Here is a 22,004-nt window from a genome sequence, read left to right as displayed (position 1 = left end):
TTGGGTTGCCAGGCAGGCATTTTACCCACCCGGCTAGCCCAGTCGGCTCAAAGAAGTTGTATGGAGGGATAAAACACCACTGTCATTACTATAATGTATTTTCAAATTAATTAATTTTCCTGTGCTAGTTTCAAATAAGCACTTTACAGTTTCCAATTAAATAATCAAAACAGCTACAAACAATCTAATAGTGTGCAACTTTCAATATTACTAAATTGGTAACTACAGACCATTTTAAAGTTTATTACAATATAGAATATATTTGCCCAACCAACCCAAAATATGAGAAATTGATTTTAGAGTGGTTTTGTGACTGTAATGATAATAATGAATAGGAAGATTATAGTGTACAAAGAAAGTTGGAAAACTGTAGAAGATGACTAAAACTGTAATGTACATTTTACATTCACAAATTTTCATCATTTTTTTCTTGCAGTATAACAGAATAAGCCTTTTTTATGTATTATAAGGAAAGAATTATTCAATTTATTATGGATCACCTTGTAATCATCATTGTCAGCAGCCATTTTCGATCCACTGCAGGATGAAGCCTCTCCAGCAACTTTCTAGTTCCTTCTGTTTTGTGCAATGGCCATCCATTTACTGCCCATAAACTCTTAAATTTCATCCATCTCTGTAGTTGTCTTCCAGGTTTTCTTTTAGCTCCTCTTGGGTACCATTCTGTTATTTTCTTAGCCCATCTGTCATCGTGTCTTTGAGCTATGTGTAATGGCCAAGTCCATTTTAGTTCTTTAGTTTTTACTTGAGTTTACTGCCTAATTCATGTGTTTCTCTTCTTATCCAACAGTCTTATTCCTAATATAATTTGTTCCATTATTGGCTGTGTAGTTTTCAGCTTCTCTTCCATTCTTTTGGTGAGTGCCCAAGTTTCACTTCCATAAGTCATGGTGGGGAGTATACATTGGTTCATTATTTTATGTTTCAGACAAATTGGGATATTGCTCCTCAGTATGCGACTATATTTCCTGAATGCTATCCATCCGAAATTTATTTTTCTCTTGACTTCCAGCCATTTATCATTATTACAGCTAATGACTTGTCCAAGGTAAGTATATGAATCCACCATTTCAATTTCTGCTCCTTCAATCATTATATCCCTTTCTGTGGCATACTTGTTCATCATTACTTTTCTTTTAACCATATTCATCTTTAGTTTGAAATCCTTACTAAGGCAGTGATTATACCAAATGTGCTGCTGCCACAAGGGCTTTTCTGCTGGAGAGGAAAAAAAAAAAAGGCAGTTGTCTCTCAGATAAGCATTGTAAGCATTTATATTCCTATATTGAAACACTAGTAGTCAATGGTTAAAGGGTTATTAAATAAATTACCACCTAATTTTGTAGCCTTAGCAAGCATATACAAATTTAAGAAAGCTTTGGAGAGATAACTAGACAAAACCAGGCAGTTTTTTAAGGCTGATACTAAATAAGCCTGGCTTCTCTGCTTTTATTAATAATAGTAGTAAATTTTATTATTATTCTGCCTGTACTGGTAAGGTATTTACATTGTTTAGTGAAATATAATTTAAAAAAGATAAAATTTTTATATTATAAAAATATTAATTTTATATAATGAAAACAGTATGCATCAGAATGCTAAAAATGCAAGTCACACTGCCATAGGAAATATAGTGTAATAACATTGGTGGCAAGTCACTAGTGAAATAAGTGCAGATTGACCTGAGTCAAGATTGATGTAAGTGCAGATTGACTGGTATTTAAATTTGCCACATATAGGTTTAAATACACAGGTTTAGCCCATAAATCATATTCAAAGGGAATTCTACATAATACTGATAAAAGGAGAGTGATATAACCCCACGGATGCGAGGAGGTATCAAATAGTTCGTACCCTGAACTAAAAACATCAGTAGGAAGATGCCGTTTTTAATATAAGTTGTCTACATATTCAATAAGTAATGTGAAATTTCATTCCCGTAGGTGATCACACGCCAAAGGTGAGGCCTGGATCACACACCAGAGGTGAAGTTCCTGCTTTTGCAGGGCAAGAAAGCTCAGGATATTTACGAAGAAATGAAAGCTGTGTATGGACAGGTTTGTCCATCCTATGACACTGTAAAAAAGGGAGTTCCAGTGCAGTCATACAAGCGTCTTTGACGAGCCATCAACAATCAAAGACGATGAGATGGTTGCAAAGTTTGAGCAGCTGGTGCTGAGTAACAGACATGTGACAATTCATTTCATTGCAAATGCAATGGGAATTAGTTATGGGTTTTCCCACAGAATTTTACTTGATCAACTGCACCTGTCTAAGGTCTCTGCACAATGGGTTCCAAAATTGCTGACGCCTTTGTAGAAGCAATGTTCTCGCTAACTGTTGGATTTGTGTAATGCGGATGTAGAGAACTTTATTGATTCGCTGGTGACAAATGCTGGGTGTACCAGTATCATCCGGAGACTAAAGACATTCAAAGCAGTGGAAGCACATCTCCCCACCTCCCAAAAAAAGCAAAGACCACTCCATCTGCAAAGAAGGGGTTATCCTGACAGCTTACCTACCTTGTGGTTCCACACTTACTGGAGAATATTTTACAGAAATCTTTTGCAAAAGTTACGTGATGCTTTGAAGGTGAAAAGGTGTGGAATGTTAATCAAAGGTGTCCATCTGTCAGACAATGCATCGACTACACAGCCTGTAAGGACCCGTCCTTACATTAATTAATAAAAATTGTTAAATATTATGAGAATTTAACTGTAGTACGAATAGTGGTTTTCTGGTACAAACAACATGGATTAAGAAGCACTGGAATTCAAAAATACCTTCCAGTCACTCTCTGTTTAGTGTAGCTTGTTTGTATGGAAGTTCTTTGACGAGTCAGTGAAAGTAATATACCATGACAAATCCCCCATTAAGACAGAGGCAGATGCACCATAGTAAGGGCCAAGAGTGCTTAAGCTGACCCTCTTAAAGATTTCACGGTGAGACGCTATTAGAGGTGGGCGACGTCACCAGGTGTGCGCGCGTGAGGTCACGGGAGGAGCTGTGACGCTTCTCAGTTGACCTGAACTTCCGCTTCTCTTTCTGGATTGTTCTGGTATGTTCGAGGTCCACGGAAGTTGGGGCACAAAGAATAAAGAAGACCCGCCCACGGAAGAGGAGAGAAATGAGAACACAGGAAAAACGATGTGCAGATCTCCTATTGGCCAGGAAGAAAATAGAGGGAATTTTGAGAGGGAGATTCTGGAAAAGTTTTCGTGAGATTCGGAAGAAGTTTTCGGAGGAGTCTGAAGAAGTTCACGGAGCGGTCTGGAGAATGAATTGAAGGAGTTGGAGAACGATACTAAGCAGAGCAGTAGTCTAATTTGGGTGATAGCTGCAGACCTGAGATAGATGGAAGCAGTGATAGAAATTCTGCACATCCCGTAGGAATGTTCACCTGTAAACATGGAAGCCATAGTGAGGAAGAATCACACCCTGAGAATTATATAGGCAAAGCCAGTCGAATGAGTGGTCGAACCATTGACCTACTCGAAAACCCCTCTATCCACGGAAGAAGAAATGCTGACCTGTAAAGAGTATGCAACACTGATTGATTCCAGCCGTGCAGTACCCGGTAGGGAAACACCATAAATCACCGAGATCCCCAAATGAGCGTCCCCGCATTCCAGTACCTGAATGACCGATATGAAAGGAAGCCGAGCAGAGAGGAAAGTTCCAGGCCAAACATGTAAGTGCTATAGAGTTTACCGAAATAGGTGTACCTAATTTATTAAGGAGAGGACTTTAGGAGAAATAAGTATATATAGTTAAGGAGGGAGATTTAAGCAATGAATATATGTATAAAAGTGTAATGTATTTAAGACGGACGTAGCCTATAATTTAAAGTGAAGCTCCTCATAATAATGCTTGCTGGAAGGAGAGGTTATAATAGATAATTGAGAATTGTTTAGGGTTGGGAAAGTTTTTTTTATATTATATATGAAGTTAAAGGTTGGAATTTTGAATTATTTATGAGTTGATTTGTGGAGAGTATTTCTGATTTGAGTAGGGGCTAATTAAAAGTGATATATATATAAAGGTATAGAGGATTAACGGTCCTGAAGGGTAATGTTAAATTGAATTGATTAATATTTCCTGTTAACCTGATTGCAGTAAGGGTGTCTAATTGAATAAATGAAATTTTCGTACAAATTGAGACACGAACTCTGAAGGGTTTTGTGAGCCAGTTCATTGGCTGGTAGTTGTTGGTTTGTTATACAGACTGTTCAGAAGAAGAGTTGGAAGAATCTATGTAAAGTGAATACCACGACCTATTGAAGTCCCTGTAAAGAACATGAAGAGACGCCATAGCATAATGAATAATAATGTGTATTAGAATAGGATATCGGATGATGAAACATTTGAGTTTGAACAAGATATTTACACATATAAAGGTTAATGAAATAACAAGTCACTATTATTAGTTTCTGTATGATATGTTAATAAACATTGTTTTATTTTACATTCATGTGTTGGAGTCTGTCATTCCGAAACTCAGCCAATCCTGTGGAGAAATACTTAAAAATAATTAGGGTCCCCTTCGAGTCAGGTAATCTTCTGAGATCAAACAAGTCAGATGCTAAAGTGGGAGGATTGGACTACGGGGATATACATTAATACAAAAGGAAAAGATACAAAAAAATAACCCCATAAGTAATAAACGTTACCCCCCCCCACCCCCACAAGCCGTTGATACCACCAACTTTGTTGCCCAGCTGCAGCACCCATCCTATTCTCCTCTTGACCTAGCACCATCAGACTTCTTGTTTCAAGAAATGAAGAAACCACTGCATGGATACCGCTTTGATTCGTCTCAGGAAGTCATCAATGAAGTGGAATCATGGCAAAAAGTGTGGACTTCTATGATCAAGGCATTAAACAACTGATCCATAGATGGGAGAAATGTGTTACTATACATGGAGAGTACACAGAAAAGGATTAAAGTTCCTGTGAAGTTTCACCTTTCCATGTAAGGGTACAAACTTTTTGATACCCCTCATATTACTCTCTTATGTTCACACTTCATTTTTAGGTGCATTATGTTATATGCATAAAGTGCCCATTGTCTTCACAGTATTCATCTACCCATTTGCATATAATAGCTCGGCTCCTAGTGGATGGCTTCTCATAAAATTTTGTATTTGGCTCTTTCAAAGTTGGACAAATAGAAATGCAGCAATTACTATTTCTTTGTCTTTCCATCTATATGTAATAACTTGACTACTAGTGAATGGATTTTCATGAAATTTAAAGAAATTCCATTCACTGGCAATCATGACAATCCAATACATTTTATATTTGGCTCTTTTAGAACAATTTTTTGAGCCTTCCCAAATTTCATTAAAACCAGTCCAATTCAATCCAATTACTTACCATTTCTTTTTTTTTGTTTCATATGACATAAGACTATCCATATGTTGTATATTGTAGAAGAAACACTGGATATGTTTGCTGCCATGATGTGCGGAAATTAAATATTCTCAGTTTGCACATGAAAGTTGTTGATTTTTTCTTTCTTTTTTTTTTATAAATCATAAATTATTATTATTATTACACAACATGTCTGAAATGTAACACACTTGTGTAATTAACTAACTTGTTAAAAATTACAACTGATATCATAAACTCTACAGACTGAAATATTGATGTTTACTTACATTTCCTACGTATACAGATCGAGCATCAATTTCCGTTTTCCCTTCGAGTGATAAACCTAAAAGTACAAATAAAAATTTTAAAAAATGTGTAATGTTGCTGATAAGGAAAAATTATTAAAAAATATTTCGGCTAAGAAAACTTAAATATATGAATAAGCACAAAGAAATAGTATATGTAAACTCACTATACTGCTGTACTTTGGAATGCTTTGGAAAGTCTTATCAAGTAAAAAATTTAATATAACATTGGTCTTATCTTCAACCATTGGGGGATATGGCTAATAAATTACTAAATGCATAGGAAATGTGTACTTGTGTGTAGTTTGGTTGTTAACAACACTAGTGATAGTTACTTCTATGATTTTTGTTCGAGTTGGCTCTGATCCATTCGAAGAGTCAGACTTGACACAATTCTAATAAGGTCACAGTCATGCAAGTTCAAGTTCACACCAACTGAATACGGCATCCATTTATGGATTCTGTGATGGGCAAAAGTAGAGCAGCAGTTGAGGAATATTGAAGATGTTTTCCAAATTGCACTGCATTTAGTAACACACAAAAGAAATTAAGGGTAATAAAACTATTTACTATGGTCACCCAGAAAGTTATTTCTTCTATCGATGTGTATTGTGTCTATAAATTGCATATGCTCTCTGGTCGATTTGCCTGCTTTGCTAGATGAAAACCTCCAGGTTCTGGGGAAAAAGCCTTGCTATCTACTCCCGAGACTGACTAACTCAGTCACAAAGTGAAAAAAGCCCATAAAAGTTCCTCTCATCATCGACAAGATTCGAATCCAGGCCTTTTCCACCCAACAAAGGGAGGACGGTGACACCACTGTGCTACATGCACAGACCACATTAAGGGTAATAGGGACAGTGGCTCAATGTAATTAAAAACATGCATCATGGTGACCTGTTACCATAGAAGAATGAATACTGAATTGATTTTAACATAACCCAATTATCAGTGTTCGAAGGATTTCTAATCAATTTAATGTATCCCGCACTATGGATATGACAAATCATGCATGAAGGTTTGTATCCTTTTCACTACAGACTGATCAATGAGACGAATGTACTCTATTTTTTTGCAGTGAATCACTTTACATTGTCACACTCTTAATGATATACTATTGAGTAAAAACAGTTCAAGGATGGAACTAATCATGCTGAAATACCTACTGTGCTCTAACAGTAATTCTCATAGTACAGGTAGCCCTCAATTTAAGCCAGGGTTAGGTTCCTGGGGGGGGGGGACAGGTGCAAATGGAACCCTTTATAAAATGGAGTCAATGGGAAATCAGAGAGTTATGTTCCATGCACCAAAAATTTTACCTACCATTTTCAATACTGGAGTATTTAAAGCTCAGAAATAAACTTTTTAATTAAAAAAATGTTTTATTTTTAACCTACATAAATACAGTATAATAAATAAATTAATAATATGTATACATAAAACATTTTGACAGTGGCGTAATGCTGAAGTTTTAGTTGGCTTTTGAAGGTCTGGTTGAGGATCTTCTGTTGATGGCCCTGGTTGAGAAGGTTGCCTTTTTTTTTTTGAAGAAAGAAGCAAGTGTTGATTGCCTGGATTTCTTCCTCCTTTTTTTAAGAATTTCAAAGTAAGGGCTCAGGGTTCATTGAACACACCTTTTAATCATGGCACTCCTCTCCCAGCAAGGGACTCTACACTTGCAAGAATCTGTTGTAGATCACTGGTCTTCATAATTTTTAAAGGAGGCTCTTCTTCTTTCTCTTGGCTAAATTCTGCAGCTAACTTTTCAAGGTCTTCATTTGAAAGAGTCTCTGTATGACTTTTCAAGAGCTCAGTTACATCTTCAACTGTAACTTCTAACTCTGCCTCTTGTGCCAGCCTGCTGATGTCTCCTACAACATTCTATTGTGGCCCGAATCCTCTGAAATCATGCATGAGAGAAGTTTATGCCACGCTCCTAAATAATTAGACAATTGACAGTCACTTCTTGCCAGGCTGTGTTAATGTGATTGATGCTCTTTAAGACATAAAACAACCGCCGATATTCTCTGATGGTAATGTTTGACATGTCTAAAACTTTTACCATTTCTGTAAATGTTGGCCATAGGTAATAAGCTTTAAAGGTGGCTATTACCTCCTGGTACATGGGTTGCAAAACTGATGTTGTATTAGGGGATATGTAGACAACGTTAACTTTAAGAGGCATTCTGACTTAACCCAGATTTCTAGAATGTCCAGGGGCATTGTCCAAAAGAAGAATAGCCTTGGTAAATTTTGTCATTGCAGAATTTGAGAACAGTAGGCCAAAAATAGTAGGTGTACCAATCCAAGAAAATGTCCTGTGTCACCCAAGCCTTCTTGTTTGACTTTCAGTACACAGGCAACAACCGCCGATATTCTCTGATGGTAATGTTTGACATGTCTAAAACTTTTACCATTTCTGTAAATGTTGGCCATAGGTAATAAGCTTTAAAGGTGGCTATTACCTCCTGGTACATGGGTTGCAAAACTGATGTTGTATTAGGGGATATGTAGACAATGTTAACTTTAAGAGGCATTCTGACTTAACCCAGATTTCTAGAATGTCCAGGGGCATTGTCCAAAAGAAGAATAGCCTTGGTAAATTTTGTAATTGTAGAATTTGAGAACAGTAGGCCAAAAATAGTAGGTGTACCAATCCAAGAAAATGTCCTGTGTCACCCAAGCCTTCTTGTTTGACTTTCAGTACACAGGCAACATGGCTTTGTTTAAGCCTTTCATAACATGTGGTGTTTCAGAGTGGTGCACCAACATTGACTTCAATTTTAAATTGCCTGACACATTTGATCCCAACAAAAGTTGTCAGCCTGTCTTTTGATGCTTTAAAACCAGGAGCCAACTTTTCTTCGTGGCCAATGAAGGTTCTTGTTGGCAACGTTTTCCAATAAAGGACTGTTTCATCAACATTGAAGATGAGATCTGAAGGATATTCACCCTTCTCTGCTATGGCCCGAAACTCTGCAGAAAATGTGGCAGCCACCTCAGCATCTGCACTTGCTGCCTTGCCAGTAATTTTCACACTCCTGCATTTGGTTCTTTCTTTAAATCTCATGAATCAGCCCCTGCTAGTCAAAAATATTTCATAACACTGATCTCCTTTCTTCTTTAAGTGTTCAAAAACTGACTTAGCCTTTTCATTTATTACAGTTTGGGTCAAGGGATTGTTTTTTTGGTTCAAATCATTGACCCAAAGTGTCAACAATTGCTCCATTTTTTTCTAAAAGTTCCTGCTGTAACTAACTTGTGTAGCACTTTGCATCGATTGTTTTATTTTAACGGTATTCTTCATAATTGTAGTAATAGTCGATGGAGGCATATTTATAGCCCTATACACATTAGGGCAGCTTTCACCAGCTTCCATTTTCTGAATAACCTCCATCTTATCTTCCAATGTGATAGATTGACATGCCTTTTTCACACTTTAATTTGTGCTTTATTGCATCTCTTTATCTATTAAATTAAAAACTTTGTTATGTAACACACTGTCTAATGGATTGACTGCACATGGCTATCACTAATAGCACAATTAATAAAAAACGTTAGAGTAATAAATTTCCAACATGTGTAAATGGCATAAACAACAACCAACAATGCTTCATGTCATAAAGGTCCATGAAGGTGTGGGGCTTTTTTCTGGATCTGCCAGTGACAGGATGGGTCAGTATCCTGTATTTGTTATAAATAAAAAGTTAACAAGGAATAGCATCTATGTCTGGATGAAGAAAAATTGTAAAAATCCAGTTGAACAGCACTTGTCTAAGTACCAAAACAATATAATCAAATATGAAATGGCATTAAGAAAAAAATAAATTTATTAGCAAAACTACTAATTTCATTTCTAAAGTATTAAAAATCAGCTTACATGGAGGAAATACCATCAGGTTATCAGTTGAATACAGCTTTTTTAATTTTTCAGTTTCTTCCGACAGTTCTCGTTCTCTTGATGTTTCATTGACAACTTTTTCCATTTCCTGTTAAAAGAATTAACAAATTTTAACTTCGAATTTTAACCTCTTTTTTTTTTTTCTTTGTTTTCACTTTTTTTCAAATTTACAAGGTACTGGTCTGTTATGGATAAGGTACACTTCCACCTAAAAGTTTTGAATCACAAACACTATGACAACAGTTTTCATTTGTTAATTTTTTTGAAATTAGCTATGGCAATGTAAGGTTTAATATAAAAACAACAATACACTACAAAGTATTTTAAAATTTTTTTATTAAGAATTGAAAAATTTCCAACAAAAAAAATATTGAAATGATTAATATTAACAACTATATTCATTTTTCATCAAAATATCCTGCATGAGATTTCAGCACTGCCTTACACAAGTGCAGCACTCGCACAATTAAATTTTTTTTAAATGTCTTGAGCATTAAAAAGGATAAGTGGAATAGGACCAGGGTATGTCTACCAGGGGCAAAAGTTGATGACGTAGAGCGGATATCATCTTTTAAGGGCACAAAAGGTGATATAGTTGTACACGTTGGCACAAATGATATTAAGAGTAGGAGACCGGCGGAATTACTTAGCAAGTACTGGTCACTGTTGAAAAAAAACCGTGAATTAGGGTTGAATTTGAAAGTGTCTGCAATTCTGCCCAGACACGATAGGAGGGAGTATATGATGAGAGCCTTGTCGATCAATTCGGCCCTGGAGGGATTGTGCAAGGCTCAAGGGGTAGAATTTTTTTCAGCCTGGACTGTACTTGTTAACAGGAGAGATTGCTTCTACAGGGATGGGATACACTTAAATAGAAAGGGTGCAAGAAGTTTTGCTGATGCTGTCGAGGCAGAGTTAGGTGGGTCGGAAAACTGCTAGTTGGGGGGGGTTTACAAGGACTAATAGATTAACAGTAGCCACTGGCAGAGGTGGAAGTGATTCTTGCACTGCTTCTATTGAAATGAGCAGAAGCCTGAAAAACAAGATGCAGGATATTTCAGAGACTGCTGGGAGTCATTGCGGTACAAGTAAACACATGGGTTGTGTTAGGGTAGCCAAGAATAGAAACAGGTGCATGTATACCTGCGTGTACACCAATGCTAGGAGTTTGGTAAATAAATTTGATGAATTTGAGGTATTACTCAAAACATCAAAGGCAGATATTGTTGGGATATCAGAGACGTGGTGTCACACAGATATAAGGAATGCGGAACTGGAATTTGGGGAATACAATGTGTATAGAAAGGATAGACAGGACAGGAGGGGAGGAGGGGTTATGCTATTAGTTAAGAAACACAAAGTCCAAGGAAGTGAAGCCAGTCGACATCGATGGACAGGGCAGTGTCGAGTCAGTTTGGTGTGATATAAGCATAGGGAAATCAAAATTGAGAGTAGGAGTGTGCTATAGGCCTAATGACTCTGATGAGTATAATAAGATATTGTACAGGGAAATAGAGTGGGCCAGTAAATCAGAGAGTCTTATAATGGGGGATTTTAATTTCCCAGATATTGACTGGAATTTGTGGGTTGGTCACTCGCACACTAGCAAGGCTTTTGTGGATTTATTGGATGATTGTTTTCTACATCAGCATGTTCGGGAGGCAACTAGAGGGAGGAATACTCTTGATCTGATTATCAGTAGTGATTCTTCATGCATTAAGAATCTGCAGATAAATGAACCACTAGGCGGCAGTGATCACACAGATCACTGCCGCCTAGTGTGTTGAAGTGGGATTTACTCAAGGAGGTAACTACCATCAGAGGTAAAGGGAAGGGTTTTTGTTTTCGTAAAGGCAACTATGATGGTCTGAGACAGTATTTAAATTCTATACAGTGGAACCAACTGATGATGTTACCAACAGCAAACTCAAAATGGGAAGCATTCAAGGAACTAATCTTGGAGGCTACAAGGCTTTACATACCAACTAAGAAATATTGTTCAAGGTTTAGGCCTAAATGGTTGTCAGATGAACTAATGAGACATGTGGCAGAGAAGAAAAATGCATGGGATACATACAAATTAATGGGTGACATGGAAGCCTATGATAGATATAAGTTGGTCTGTAACCAAGTCACAAAGGAGATTAGGCAGGCAAAGGCAGACTACGAAAAATCCTTTGCAAAGGATGCAACGAAAAACAGAAAAGAGTTCTTTACCTATTTAAACTCAAGAAGGAAAGGGATGAATCAGATTGGTCCACTGGATATTGATGGTTCAACAGTTGAGGATCCTGCTCAGGTGGCTAACAATCTAAACGAGTATTTTGCATCTACATTCACGCATGAGGAGTTATTCAGGAAGGAGAATGATGTAGGTAAAGTAAACATTGGCAGTCAGCTGGATGATTTTGTAATAACTGAGAGGAAAGTGGAGGAGAGATTGTTGAGGATAAACATAAAAAAGGCACCTGGGGTGGATGGGATCTATCCAGTTATATTAAAGGAGGCAGCAAAGGAAGTAAGCAAACCCCTAGCCATAATTATGAGAGCTTCTTTGGACTCAGGGGAGGTACCCATAGACTGCAGATGTGCAAATGTAACCCCAATTCACAAAGGAGGATCAAAGGATGACACAAGTAATTATAGACCTGTTAGTTTAACTTCTGTTCCAGGTAAATTAATGGAGGCACTGGTTAAAGAAGCACTGCAGGATCATCTAGACAAGAATTCAGTTATAGCTCAGACGCAGCATGGTTTTGTTAAGGGCAGGTCTTGCCTGACCAGTTTGATTGGATACTATGATGTAGTCACAAAAGAACTAGATGCAGGGAATAACTTTGATATTATATATTTGGATCTTAGAAAGGCTTTTGATACTGTTGCACATGGAAGACTGCTGCACAAATTGGAGCAGTGTGGCATTGGAGGCAAATTGCTGCTATGGATAAGGGGATGGTTGAGTGGCAGAAGACAGAGAGTGGTAATCAATGGACACTGCTCAACGTGGACTAATGCTATTAGTGGAGTTCCTCAGGGTTCAGTGTTGGGTCCGTTGTTGTTTTCGGTGTTTATGAATGATATTGATGATGGGATATCAAGTTTAATGTCCAAGTCTGCAGATGATACAAAGGTTGGCAGGGTTGTTAAGGACACCAATGACGCTATGCTGCTGCAACAGGATCTGGAAAGGTTGAATAGATGGGCTGAGAGGTGGCAAATGAAGTTTAACATTGACAAATGTAAAGTACTACGTATGGGAAACAGTAACCCCAGAGCAACGTATCAACTCTGTGGTACTACACTGACAGTGGTGGAGAATGAAAAGGACCTGGGGGTAATTGTGCAGGCAGATATGAAGTTCTCTGAGCAGTGCAGACGAGCTGCAAGAGTAGCTCATGGTGTCTTGTCAATGATATACAGCAATTTTTCTAGCAGGGATAAGGAGGTGATTATTCCCTTGTATAAGGCAATGGTTAGGCCACATCTTGAGTACTGTATACAGGTCTGGAGGCCTCATTTCAAGAAGGATGTAGAGCTGCTGGAACGGGTACAGAGAAGGGCAACAAGATTAGTGAATGGAACAAAGGGTTGCTCTTACGAAGAAAGGCTTAAGTTTTGCAAATTACAGAGTCTGGAGACTAGGCACCGGCGAGGTGATCTGATAGAGGTGTATAAGGCTTTGAATGGTTTGAGCATGCTCAATGCCAATGGGATTCTTCATCTTGCTCAGAATAATCACCTCAGAGGGCATAAATTCAAATTGAGGAAGGACAGATGTCGGATAGATGTGCAGAAATTTGCCTTTGGCCAGCGGGTGGTTGGTTGGTGGAACCGACTTCCATCACTTGTTGTTGAAGTTGATAGCCTAAACAAATTTAAGGCTCAACTGAACTGGACAGGTATTTCGAGCGAACGGAGGGGTGAAATGGGAGTGGTGTGTTTTTTTTTTTTTTTTTGGCTGATGCTGAATAAGCTTGCTTTCTTGCATCATATGCCTCTGCTAATGCTAATGCTAATTATTCCATTCCAGAAGATCTGCAAGGTTTCCCATAAATTTTGTGAAGATGGGCAGTTTTCAAGGACTGGATGGTCTACATAAAACCTCTATTGGTTTTAAGTCAGGCGATTAGGGTGGCCTCACCATGAATGGGCAATACAGTGGATCCCATATTGTTCTTATTCTTCTGTAATCTAGAAAAATAGAAATCATAGGGACTGACAGTTAATTTTAATAAGACAGAGTACATGAATCAAAGTGAGGATGTTTTGGATTTAGATGGAATACAGGTGTACAGGAAAACTGTTCAGCAATTTAAATACCTGGATGCAATTATTCAGGCTGATGGATTATCTGTGCAGGAAATTGAGAGAAGACTGGGTGAAGGTAGAAAGGTCATAGGAATGCTCAATTCTATGCTATGGAATAAAAATTAACAAAACTAAACATCAAATGTATAAAGCAATACAGTATTACAAAGTGTTTTATTATATGGATGTGAGACTTGGAACTTAACTGAAGACAAAAAAATAAACTACTGGCCATTGAGATTGATTTTTGGTGAAGATCGGCGAGAAAGTCTAGGTCTGAAAAAGTTAGAAATTATGTGATAAGGAATACAATGAATGTCCAAAAAAACCATCATTGATAAAATAGAGGAGAAAAGATTGGAGTGGTTTGGTCATGAGAAAAGAATGGGAGGATGGCAGATTGCCAAGAGGAGCCATGTTGTTGTTGTTGTATGTTTTACGGCGCAATGACAGCTATAGGCCATTATGCGCCATGGAGAAGGAAAAAGACAGGAAGACCAAGAAGGACATGGATAGAGGGTGTGAGAGCAGCCATGAATAGAACAGGACTGTTGGATGGAGATTGGGAAGATAAAAGAAAATGGAAAAAAAGAATAAAGGAATGACTTTTCGATGTCAGGTTGAGGAGAACCGTTGTAGTAACAGAATAAGTCCTAAGAAGAAGATGCTTCAGTAATTTCTTACCTGTACTTAACAATTTATGGGTAAAAATTTAGCCTTTTTAACCAACTTATTCTTTTATTTCTAGTGATGTTTAACTATGTTATGAAACTCATGACAACAACAACAAAAAAAAAAAAGTGAAGTCTGTATATCCACTTTACACTTTTTTTATTTCACTATCAGGTTATCAGCTATTTGTAAAATAATAAGAGAAGTTTACCTCAAATAATACGTAGAACACTTCTTTAATTGCTACTCTCCAGCAATTAAAACGAAAAAATCGCAAATCTTACATTACAGTAAAAAATAATTAAAACTCAATTGAACACAATTAAAAATTAAATTAAATTAATTAAAAGAAATATAACAAAAAAAAAAATTGCGAAAAACGATTTTCCTTCCTTAATTAGTAAATTTGAAAAAAAAAGGTTAAATTTCAAAGTTAATTGGTTTTTTTTTTTTTTTAGGAGCATTAGCAACTAAGGCCATATTGCTCCAGGATATGTGGTGGTCATTCCCTGACCTTTCCACATCTTCCGTATTTAATGGTGACGGACTCAAACCCCAGCCTAATCAAGACGCACATGCTACGCACTACTGCTTCTTCCCACATGGCTATGGAGGCGCCTTTTCAAAGTTAAAATTTGTTAATTCTTTTAACAGGAAATGGAAAAAGTTGTCAATGAAACATCACGAGAACTATTGGAAGGAAAAATTTATTTTTTTTGCAATTTTTTTTCATTAAATTTCTTTTAATTAATTTAATGTTGCATTAGATTGATTTTTAGTTGTGTTCAATTGAGTTTTAATTATTTTTTTTTTTTATTTTTTCACTGTAATGTAAGATTTGCAATTTTTTTCATTTTAATTGCTGAAGAGTATCATATGGAAGTGTTCTACGTATTATCAAAGTAAACTTCTCTTATTATTTTACAAATATTGACATCAATGTAGAACATATTGAGCATTACACAGAAAAGATATGCTTTCCATATTTGGGTCCTTACAGGTAAGTGCAATGGATACAATCATCATTCTTCTCACACTGGGTAGGAAAAGCTGGTGTTTGAACTAATATGAGGAACTTTTATGGGTATATTTGACATGGCTAAAGCTAGTCAGTCTCATGCAAGGTTTGCATGGTTTTGTAAAGGAATGTCAGCAGAAAAACCATGAAAACCACACAACATACACCTCACAGCTTGTATTGGTTCAACATATATGGCCTTCCATATTTTGTAATTTTTTTCAGTGATTTTGTCATTTAAACTAGAAATTCATATTGTGGAGAATTTGGTTCTAATAAATAAATCAGCGTGTATATCTGACATTTTTTAATTTATTTATTACTGCACATAAAAAATAAAAGAAACAAGACTAACTTACAAAACTAAGCCAAGCTTCTTTTATTATTAGCCATACGGTGCAAGGAAGCCTGAGGTTTATGCTGCACCAGCCAAAAAAAAAAAAAAAAAATGAGTCCCTGAGAGAGAGAAATAGGAGAGAATAACCAATAATTTGAAATAGTGAAATATATGAATTTCTTAGGGGTGAAAATGCACCCCTGCACCTTCCCCCTTCTATTACACTAAAATAAAAAAGTAACTTCATATTCTGCCACAGACAACCAGCAGCCACTATTAACAATTCAGCTAATAGTTCTTCCTAAACACGCCAGAGGTCTCCTGGAATTGTGCCACCTTTCTCATTATGTTAATATTACAAATAAAATACAAAATGACATTCCAATTAAGAAACAAAGCAAGTATAAAATCTAAAAAAGTAATCGGAAGTTAATTTTACGTATTCGAACATTGTTATTTCTTTAAACCTATAGTTGGAATTTGTAGAATGAATTTCTCATTACTGTAATTTTTAGATTTATTTTTGCTTTGTTTTTAAAATGTCATTTTGTATTTTATTGTCAGACATGAAAGGTATAATTAAATCCATTAAAATAAGGATTATTAAATTATTATCCAATAGTAATGCTTTATAAAAAAGGACATTTATAATAATTGATTTCTACAATAACAATTTTCATATTTTTAAAATAAGCTACACCCTAGTTATTGTCTTAAGGCCCTTGTAGTTAGCACAGTGGATATTACTGTCGTACTGTGCATACCATGCTGAAAATTTTCGGGTTCCAATCACGTGAAGAATTTTTATGGACTTTTTTTCACAACGTGATTGAGTGAGTCGGTGTCAGGAGGGGCTGTACAGGTTTTTTTTTTTTTTTCCAGAAAACACCACAGATTACAAGCAGTATACAGCAATATACTATCAGTTCGTAGCCTTAGTTTCTTTAGCCCATAACACACTCGCTGTCCCTTTAACTTCATCAGATGCCCGCGATAAATCGGCGAAACACCCTAGTTACTACGCTTTCGATGGGCTCTGTGTGCACCACGAAAACATATGTATCTGACATATGGAGCATGCATGTACTATCAGTTTATTGTGTGAAACCCCTGCTGATCCATGCAACCTTCGCTTCAAACAGATTAACTCAGCGAAAAAAAGCTTATAAAAATTCCCAACGTCATTGACTTGATTCAAGCGCGGGCATTTTCCAGGCGGTGGGCAGGGCCTTAGCATTTGATAGCCGCGAGGGCTAAAATCATCAAGCATGAAATAACTCTTTTTTTCTTGGACTTCATAAAGAATTTGAAAAGTTAAAGTAGTAAGAAACTACCTATTTTGTTTTCATTATTTGTACCAGCCATAGAAAATTTCTGAGTTACTCTGAGAGAGAGTCAGAAGAAGAAGGTAATCACCAAGAAAGAGAAGAATGGTGATATCCAGCTCAGAACCCTGATAATTTTACTTTTAAAAGTAGTCAGATTTCGCTAGCGTATATTAAACTGATTTTAAATGGCGCCAATTATAAAAAGTTTTATAATAAAAGCATTTAATAAACATTAATAAAACAAGACAAAGAAATGGAAACATACACAGATTTTACAAGTGTTGCTTAATTTTGTTAACATGATCACAATTAACAATTCTTAAAGGTTACAACACCATATGTCCAGATTAAGTTATAATTTTTCTGCTTAGCTTTCCAAAGCAAAGTTTTGTGATATGGTATTAGGTACTCATTTGAAGTAGATAATATCAAACACATTGTTGTGTAGAATATCATGTGCAGTAAGCCTTAAGACTTCTTGTTAAGGGAGGGCATATGCCCCTGAAGACAACTACGATGACAGTCCAAAATACAATACTTAAAGGCATATGATGCAAGCTTATATAGCATCAGCTTATATTTGCCTCCCTCTGAACATATTTTTAAAAGAATGTTCAGATGGGGGCAAAAAATGAAATGCAATTTCAGTTAATTAAATAAAATAACCAAAAGAGGTTCTTTTGCGCAACCTGAACTCATATCTGCCATTTCCTTAAATCTCAATTTTGGTATTAATGTGCAAAAAGATCTTAAAAATAGAAACAAATATTGGAGTAATAATACTCGAAATTTTAAGGATGTTATAATAAAGACATGTTACAATAAAGATGTTACAATAAAGACATATATTGTAAATAACTATATAATTAAAATATAAAAGTAGACAAAACAACATAATAATAAAACGCATATTATTATTTTATAGTAAAAGTTTTATTATAAAACGTTAGGGTTACAATTGAACATTTCCGTTCTTTTAACTATTCATTTTATGTATAAATTAATTTGCAAATTAAATAAAGATAAAACACTTACTGATTATTGCGACGTTCAGCACTAGACCACAAATGTTCAACTAAGAAAAACGAATGTTCGGTGGTGCAACTAACTGAAAAATGAATCCGTCAACCACATGTCATTGAGTTATGACTAATAAAGACAGCCAATGGCGTTTCCAGGTATCAACGTCATACCACATGTCATGAAAATTAAACGGTCGCACCTTGGGTTTCAGGTTAATTTTGTGCGGCAGCGTCATGATTGGCAGTTAATTTCCATAAGCAGCACCTCGGTTGAAGGATAAATGGCCTTGGGCAGCAACTGAATTTTAGAGTGGGTGGTCTTTGTCGTATCTGAGGGAGATAAGACGTATGGCTAACAGGCTTTTGAGTTTTTTTTAGCACGCCTCCTGCATTTTTATTTTTATTTTTTTTATTTCAAATTTTTGGTTAAGGGAGGGCAAATACCCACCCCTGACTTCCACTAATATGAAACAAGAGAAATCAAACGTTTCAAAGGTAAAATTACCTCAAGATTTTTAACCAGTTCATTCTGAGTGACCTAACATTGAGCACAAAAACTGACCATGTCTCTTGTAGTAATGAATTTTTTGATTGCTGTATTATTTTGTAAGTCTTTTACAAACTGCACTTGTTTTGAACTCACAACTCATTAATTTCACATAATTAACCAAAGATTTTACAAGTGTTGCTTAATTTTGTTAACATGATCACAATTAACAATTCTTAAAGGTTACAACACCATATGTCCAGATTAAGTTATAATTTTTCTGCTTAGCTTTCCAAAGCAAAGTTTTGTGATATGGTATTAGGTACTCATTTGAAGTAGATAATATCAAACACATTGTTGTGTAGAATATCATGTGCAGTAAGCCTTAAGACTTCTTGTTAAGGGAGGGCATATGCCCCTGAAGACAACTACGATGACAGTCCAAAATACAATACTTAAAGGCATATGATGCAAGCTTATATAGCATCAGCTTATATTTGCCTCCCTCTGAACATATTTTTAAAAGAATGTTCAGATGGGGGCAAAAAATGAAATGCAATTTCAGTTAATTAAATAAAATAACCAAAAGAGGTTCTTTTGCGCAACCTGAACTCATATCTGCCATTTCCTTAAATCTCAATTTTGGTATTAATGTGCAAAAAGATCTTAAAAATAGAAACAAATATTGGAGTAATAATACTCGAAATTTTAAGGATGTTATAATTACTGTACTGTGCTTCTGTAGTTTATTAAAAAATTTTAAAATAATATAATCAGTTACAAATATATTTACTTTTCTAGTACTTATTTATTATTGATATTAACCTAAAATAAAATCAAAATTCTTACTTCTATATATCAAAAAATGCAAAAGCAGTTACTGAACAGATCATTTATGCTAATATCTCTGAGGTTTAATCTAAAAATATTTTTTGGCTAAATGCCTAAGAGAATGAAAGATTCGTTTATACATGATTACTGCTTCCATCATTTCTACTACACAGGTATTATGAATGGCATCGTTTAATTATATTGTGAATCACAACGAGTTGCCGAGGTATCGCACTGCTTTGAATAAGTAACGCTTCACCATTGGAGAAGATTAATGTTACTTATTCTTATGATGCGAGGTAGTACCTGAATAGTAGAAATGATGCTTGGCACACCCAAGGTGCTGAGCTAGATATCATCATTCTTCTCTTTCTTGGTGATTGCCTTCTACTTTCGACTCTCTCTCCTCAGGGTAACTCAGAATTTTTTTTTGGCTGGCGCAGTATAAGCCTCAGGCTTCCTTGCACCATATGGCTAATAATAATAAACGACTTTTCATCTTCATATCGCTAAATGGGATTAAGCAAAGATTTCAACTTTTCGCCTTATAATCAGAACATAAAAAGTAGGAATTTAAATGCATATCTCAAAGACACTTAAAATTAAAAGAAACATTCCAAATACAGTCTGCATGAAAAGAAATCATTCCAAATGACTACTCTGAAAAAGCCGAGTAGTCATATTCTGGCACAATTCGAAATCCATGCTGGCTACTTATAACATACATGATTCTCAAGCACGAACTTCACTACAGTCTAACCAGTTCAATTTTCTGAACGTAGTCATTCCTTTTATCAATATTTTCACTCTTCTTGTATCAGTTATGCATGCAAACAATTACTGGCTGTAATTTTGATTGGATTACTTATTCTATAACGGATTTTGTGTGTTTAAACACACACTGACAATTGTTAAATGTCTCATTGCGCATAGTGTATCGGCATGGATTCCACTGAGTGCTTCAGGCGTCCAGATTCAGATTTCACCGTTCTTCCTCCACAATATTTGTCAGCTGCTGTGTTGTGGTTGGTAGAGAACCACGAAGTCGAACTGCCTTTCCAACATATCCCTGACATTATCAACTGGACTTAGAACAGGAGATAAGGCTGCTGGCAAATGTTGGAAATCTTAGTAATGATAGTATTCCTCGACCCATTCGGATACAATTTTTGCACTGTAGAAAGTGGCATTATGGTCTTGAAATAATTCATCTTATCCGGCATTGCTGGGTGAACTTCGTCCATTACAACAGATTTCCGTTTTTCTGTTGTTGTAGGTGACACGAGAAACTTTAATGGCTTTTTTTCACTCCGTGGCTGAGTTATTCGGTCTCAGGCGTAGATAGCAAGGTCCCCCCCCCCCAGAAACTGGGGTATTTCGTCCAGAAAAACAGGAAATCGGCCATAGAACACACGCAATTAACAAACATAAGACACACAGCACGGCAGATGAATTTAATTATTCGGGAGGCCTAAAAATAATATGTTTTTTTGTTCATGTAGGGGGGTGTTGTTCTTGTGATGTATTCTGGCACAAGAGCTACATAGGCCATATTGCGCCTCCCAAATCAATTGACGTTACATATTAGCATTAGCATTAGTAGAGCCATTTGATACAAGAAAGCAAGCTTATGCAGCATCAGCCAAAAAAAAAAAAAAAAACCCACTTCCACTTCACCCCTCTGTTCGTTCAAAATACTTATCCAGCTGAGCCTTAAACTTATTTAGGCTATCAACCTCCACCACAAGGGATGGAAGTCTGTTCCACCAACCAACCACCCGCTGGCTAAAGGCAAATTTCTGCACGTCCATCCTACATCTGTCCTTCCTCAATTTGAATTTCTGCCCTCTCAGGTGATTTTTCTGAGCTAGAGGAAGAATCCCATCAGCATTGAGCATGCTTAAACCATTCAAGGCTTTATACACCTCTATCAGATCACCTCGCTGGTGCCTAGTCTCCAGACACTGTAATTTGCAAAACTTAAGCCTTTCTTCGTAAGAGCACCCCTTTGTTCCATTCACTAATCTTGTTGCCCTTCTCTGTACTCGTTCCAGCAGCTCTACATCCTTCTTGAAATGAGGCCTCCAGACCTGTATACAGTACTCTAGGTTTGGCCTGACCATTGCCATATACAATGGAATAATCACCTCCTTATCCCAGCTGGAAAAATTCCTGTATATCATTGACAATACTCCATGAGCTACTCTTGCAGCCCATCTGCACTGCTCAGAGAACTTCATATCAGCCTGCACAACCACCCCCAAGTCCCTTTCATTCTCTACCATTGTCAGTGTAGTACCACAGAGTTGATACGTTGCTCTGGGGTTGCTGTTTCCCATGTGTAGTACTTTACATTTGTCAATGTTAAACTTCATTTGCCACCTCTCAGCCCATCTGCTCAACC

The 22,004-nt window shown here is 36.4% G+C and overlaps 1 protein-coding gene across 1 annotated transcript in view; it reads right to left on the bottom strand.

Moving 5' to 3' along the window:
- Positions 1-22,004, bottom strand: part of LOC150082494 (polyadenylate-binding protein 2-like) — an 83,363-nt gene that overhangs the window by 50,787 nt on the left and 10,572 nt on the right. Inside the window, exons 2-3 of the mRNA XM_090377791.1 lie at positions 9,577-9,685; positions 5,679-5,734 (exon numbers count right to left, since the gene is read on the bottom strand). Of these exons, the coding sequence (XP_090233917.1) occupies positions 5,679-5,734; positions 9,577-9,685 (165 nt within the window). The remainder of the gene's footprint in view (positions 1-5,678; positions 5,735-9,576; positions 9,686-22,004) is intronic.

The sequence above is a fragment of the Mastigoproctus giganteus genome, chromosome 7, assembly GCF_048544385.1.
Source record: "Mastigoproctus giganteus isolate SK-2022 chromosome 7, ASM4854438v1, whole genome shotgun sequence".
Lineage (NCBI taxonomy): Eukaryota > Metazoa > Arthropoda > Arachnida > Uropygi > Thelyphonidae > Mastigoproctus > Mastigoproctus giganteus.
The sequence above is the reverse complement of the archived record's forward strand: the minus strand, read 5'-3'. Positions and strand labels throughout refer to the sequence as shown.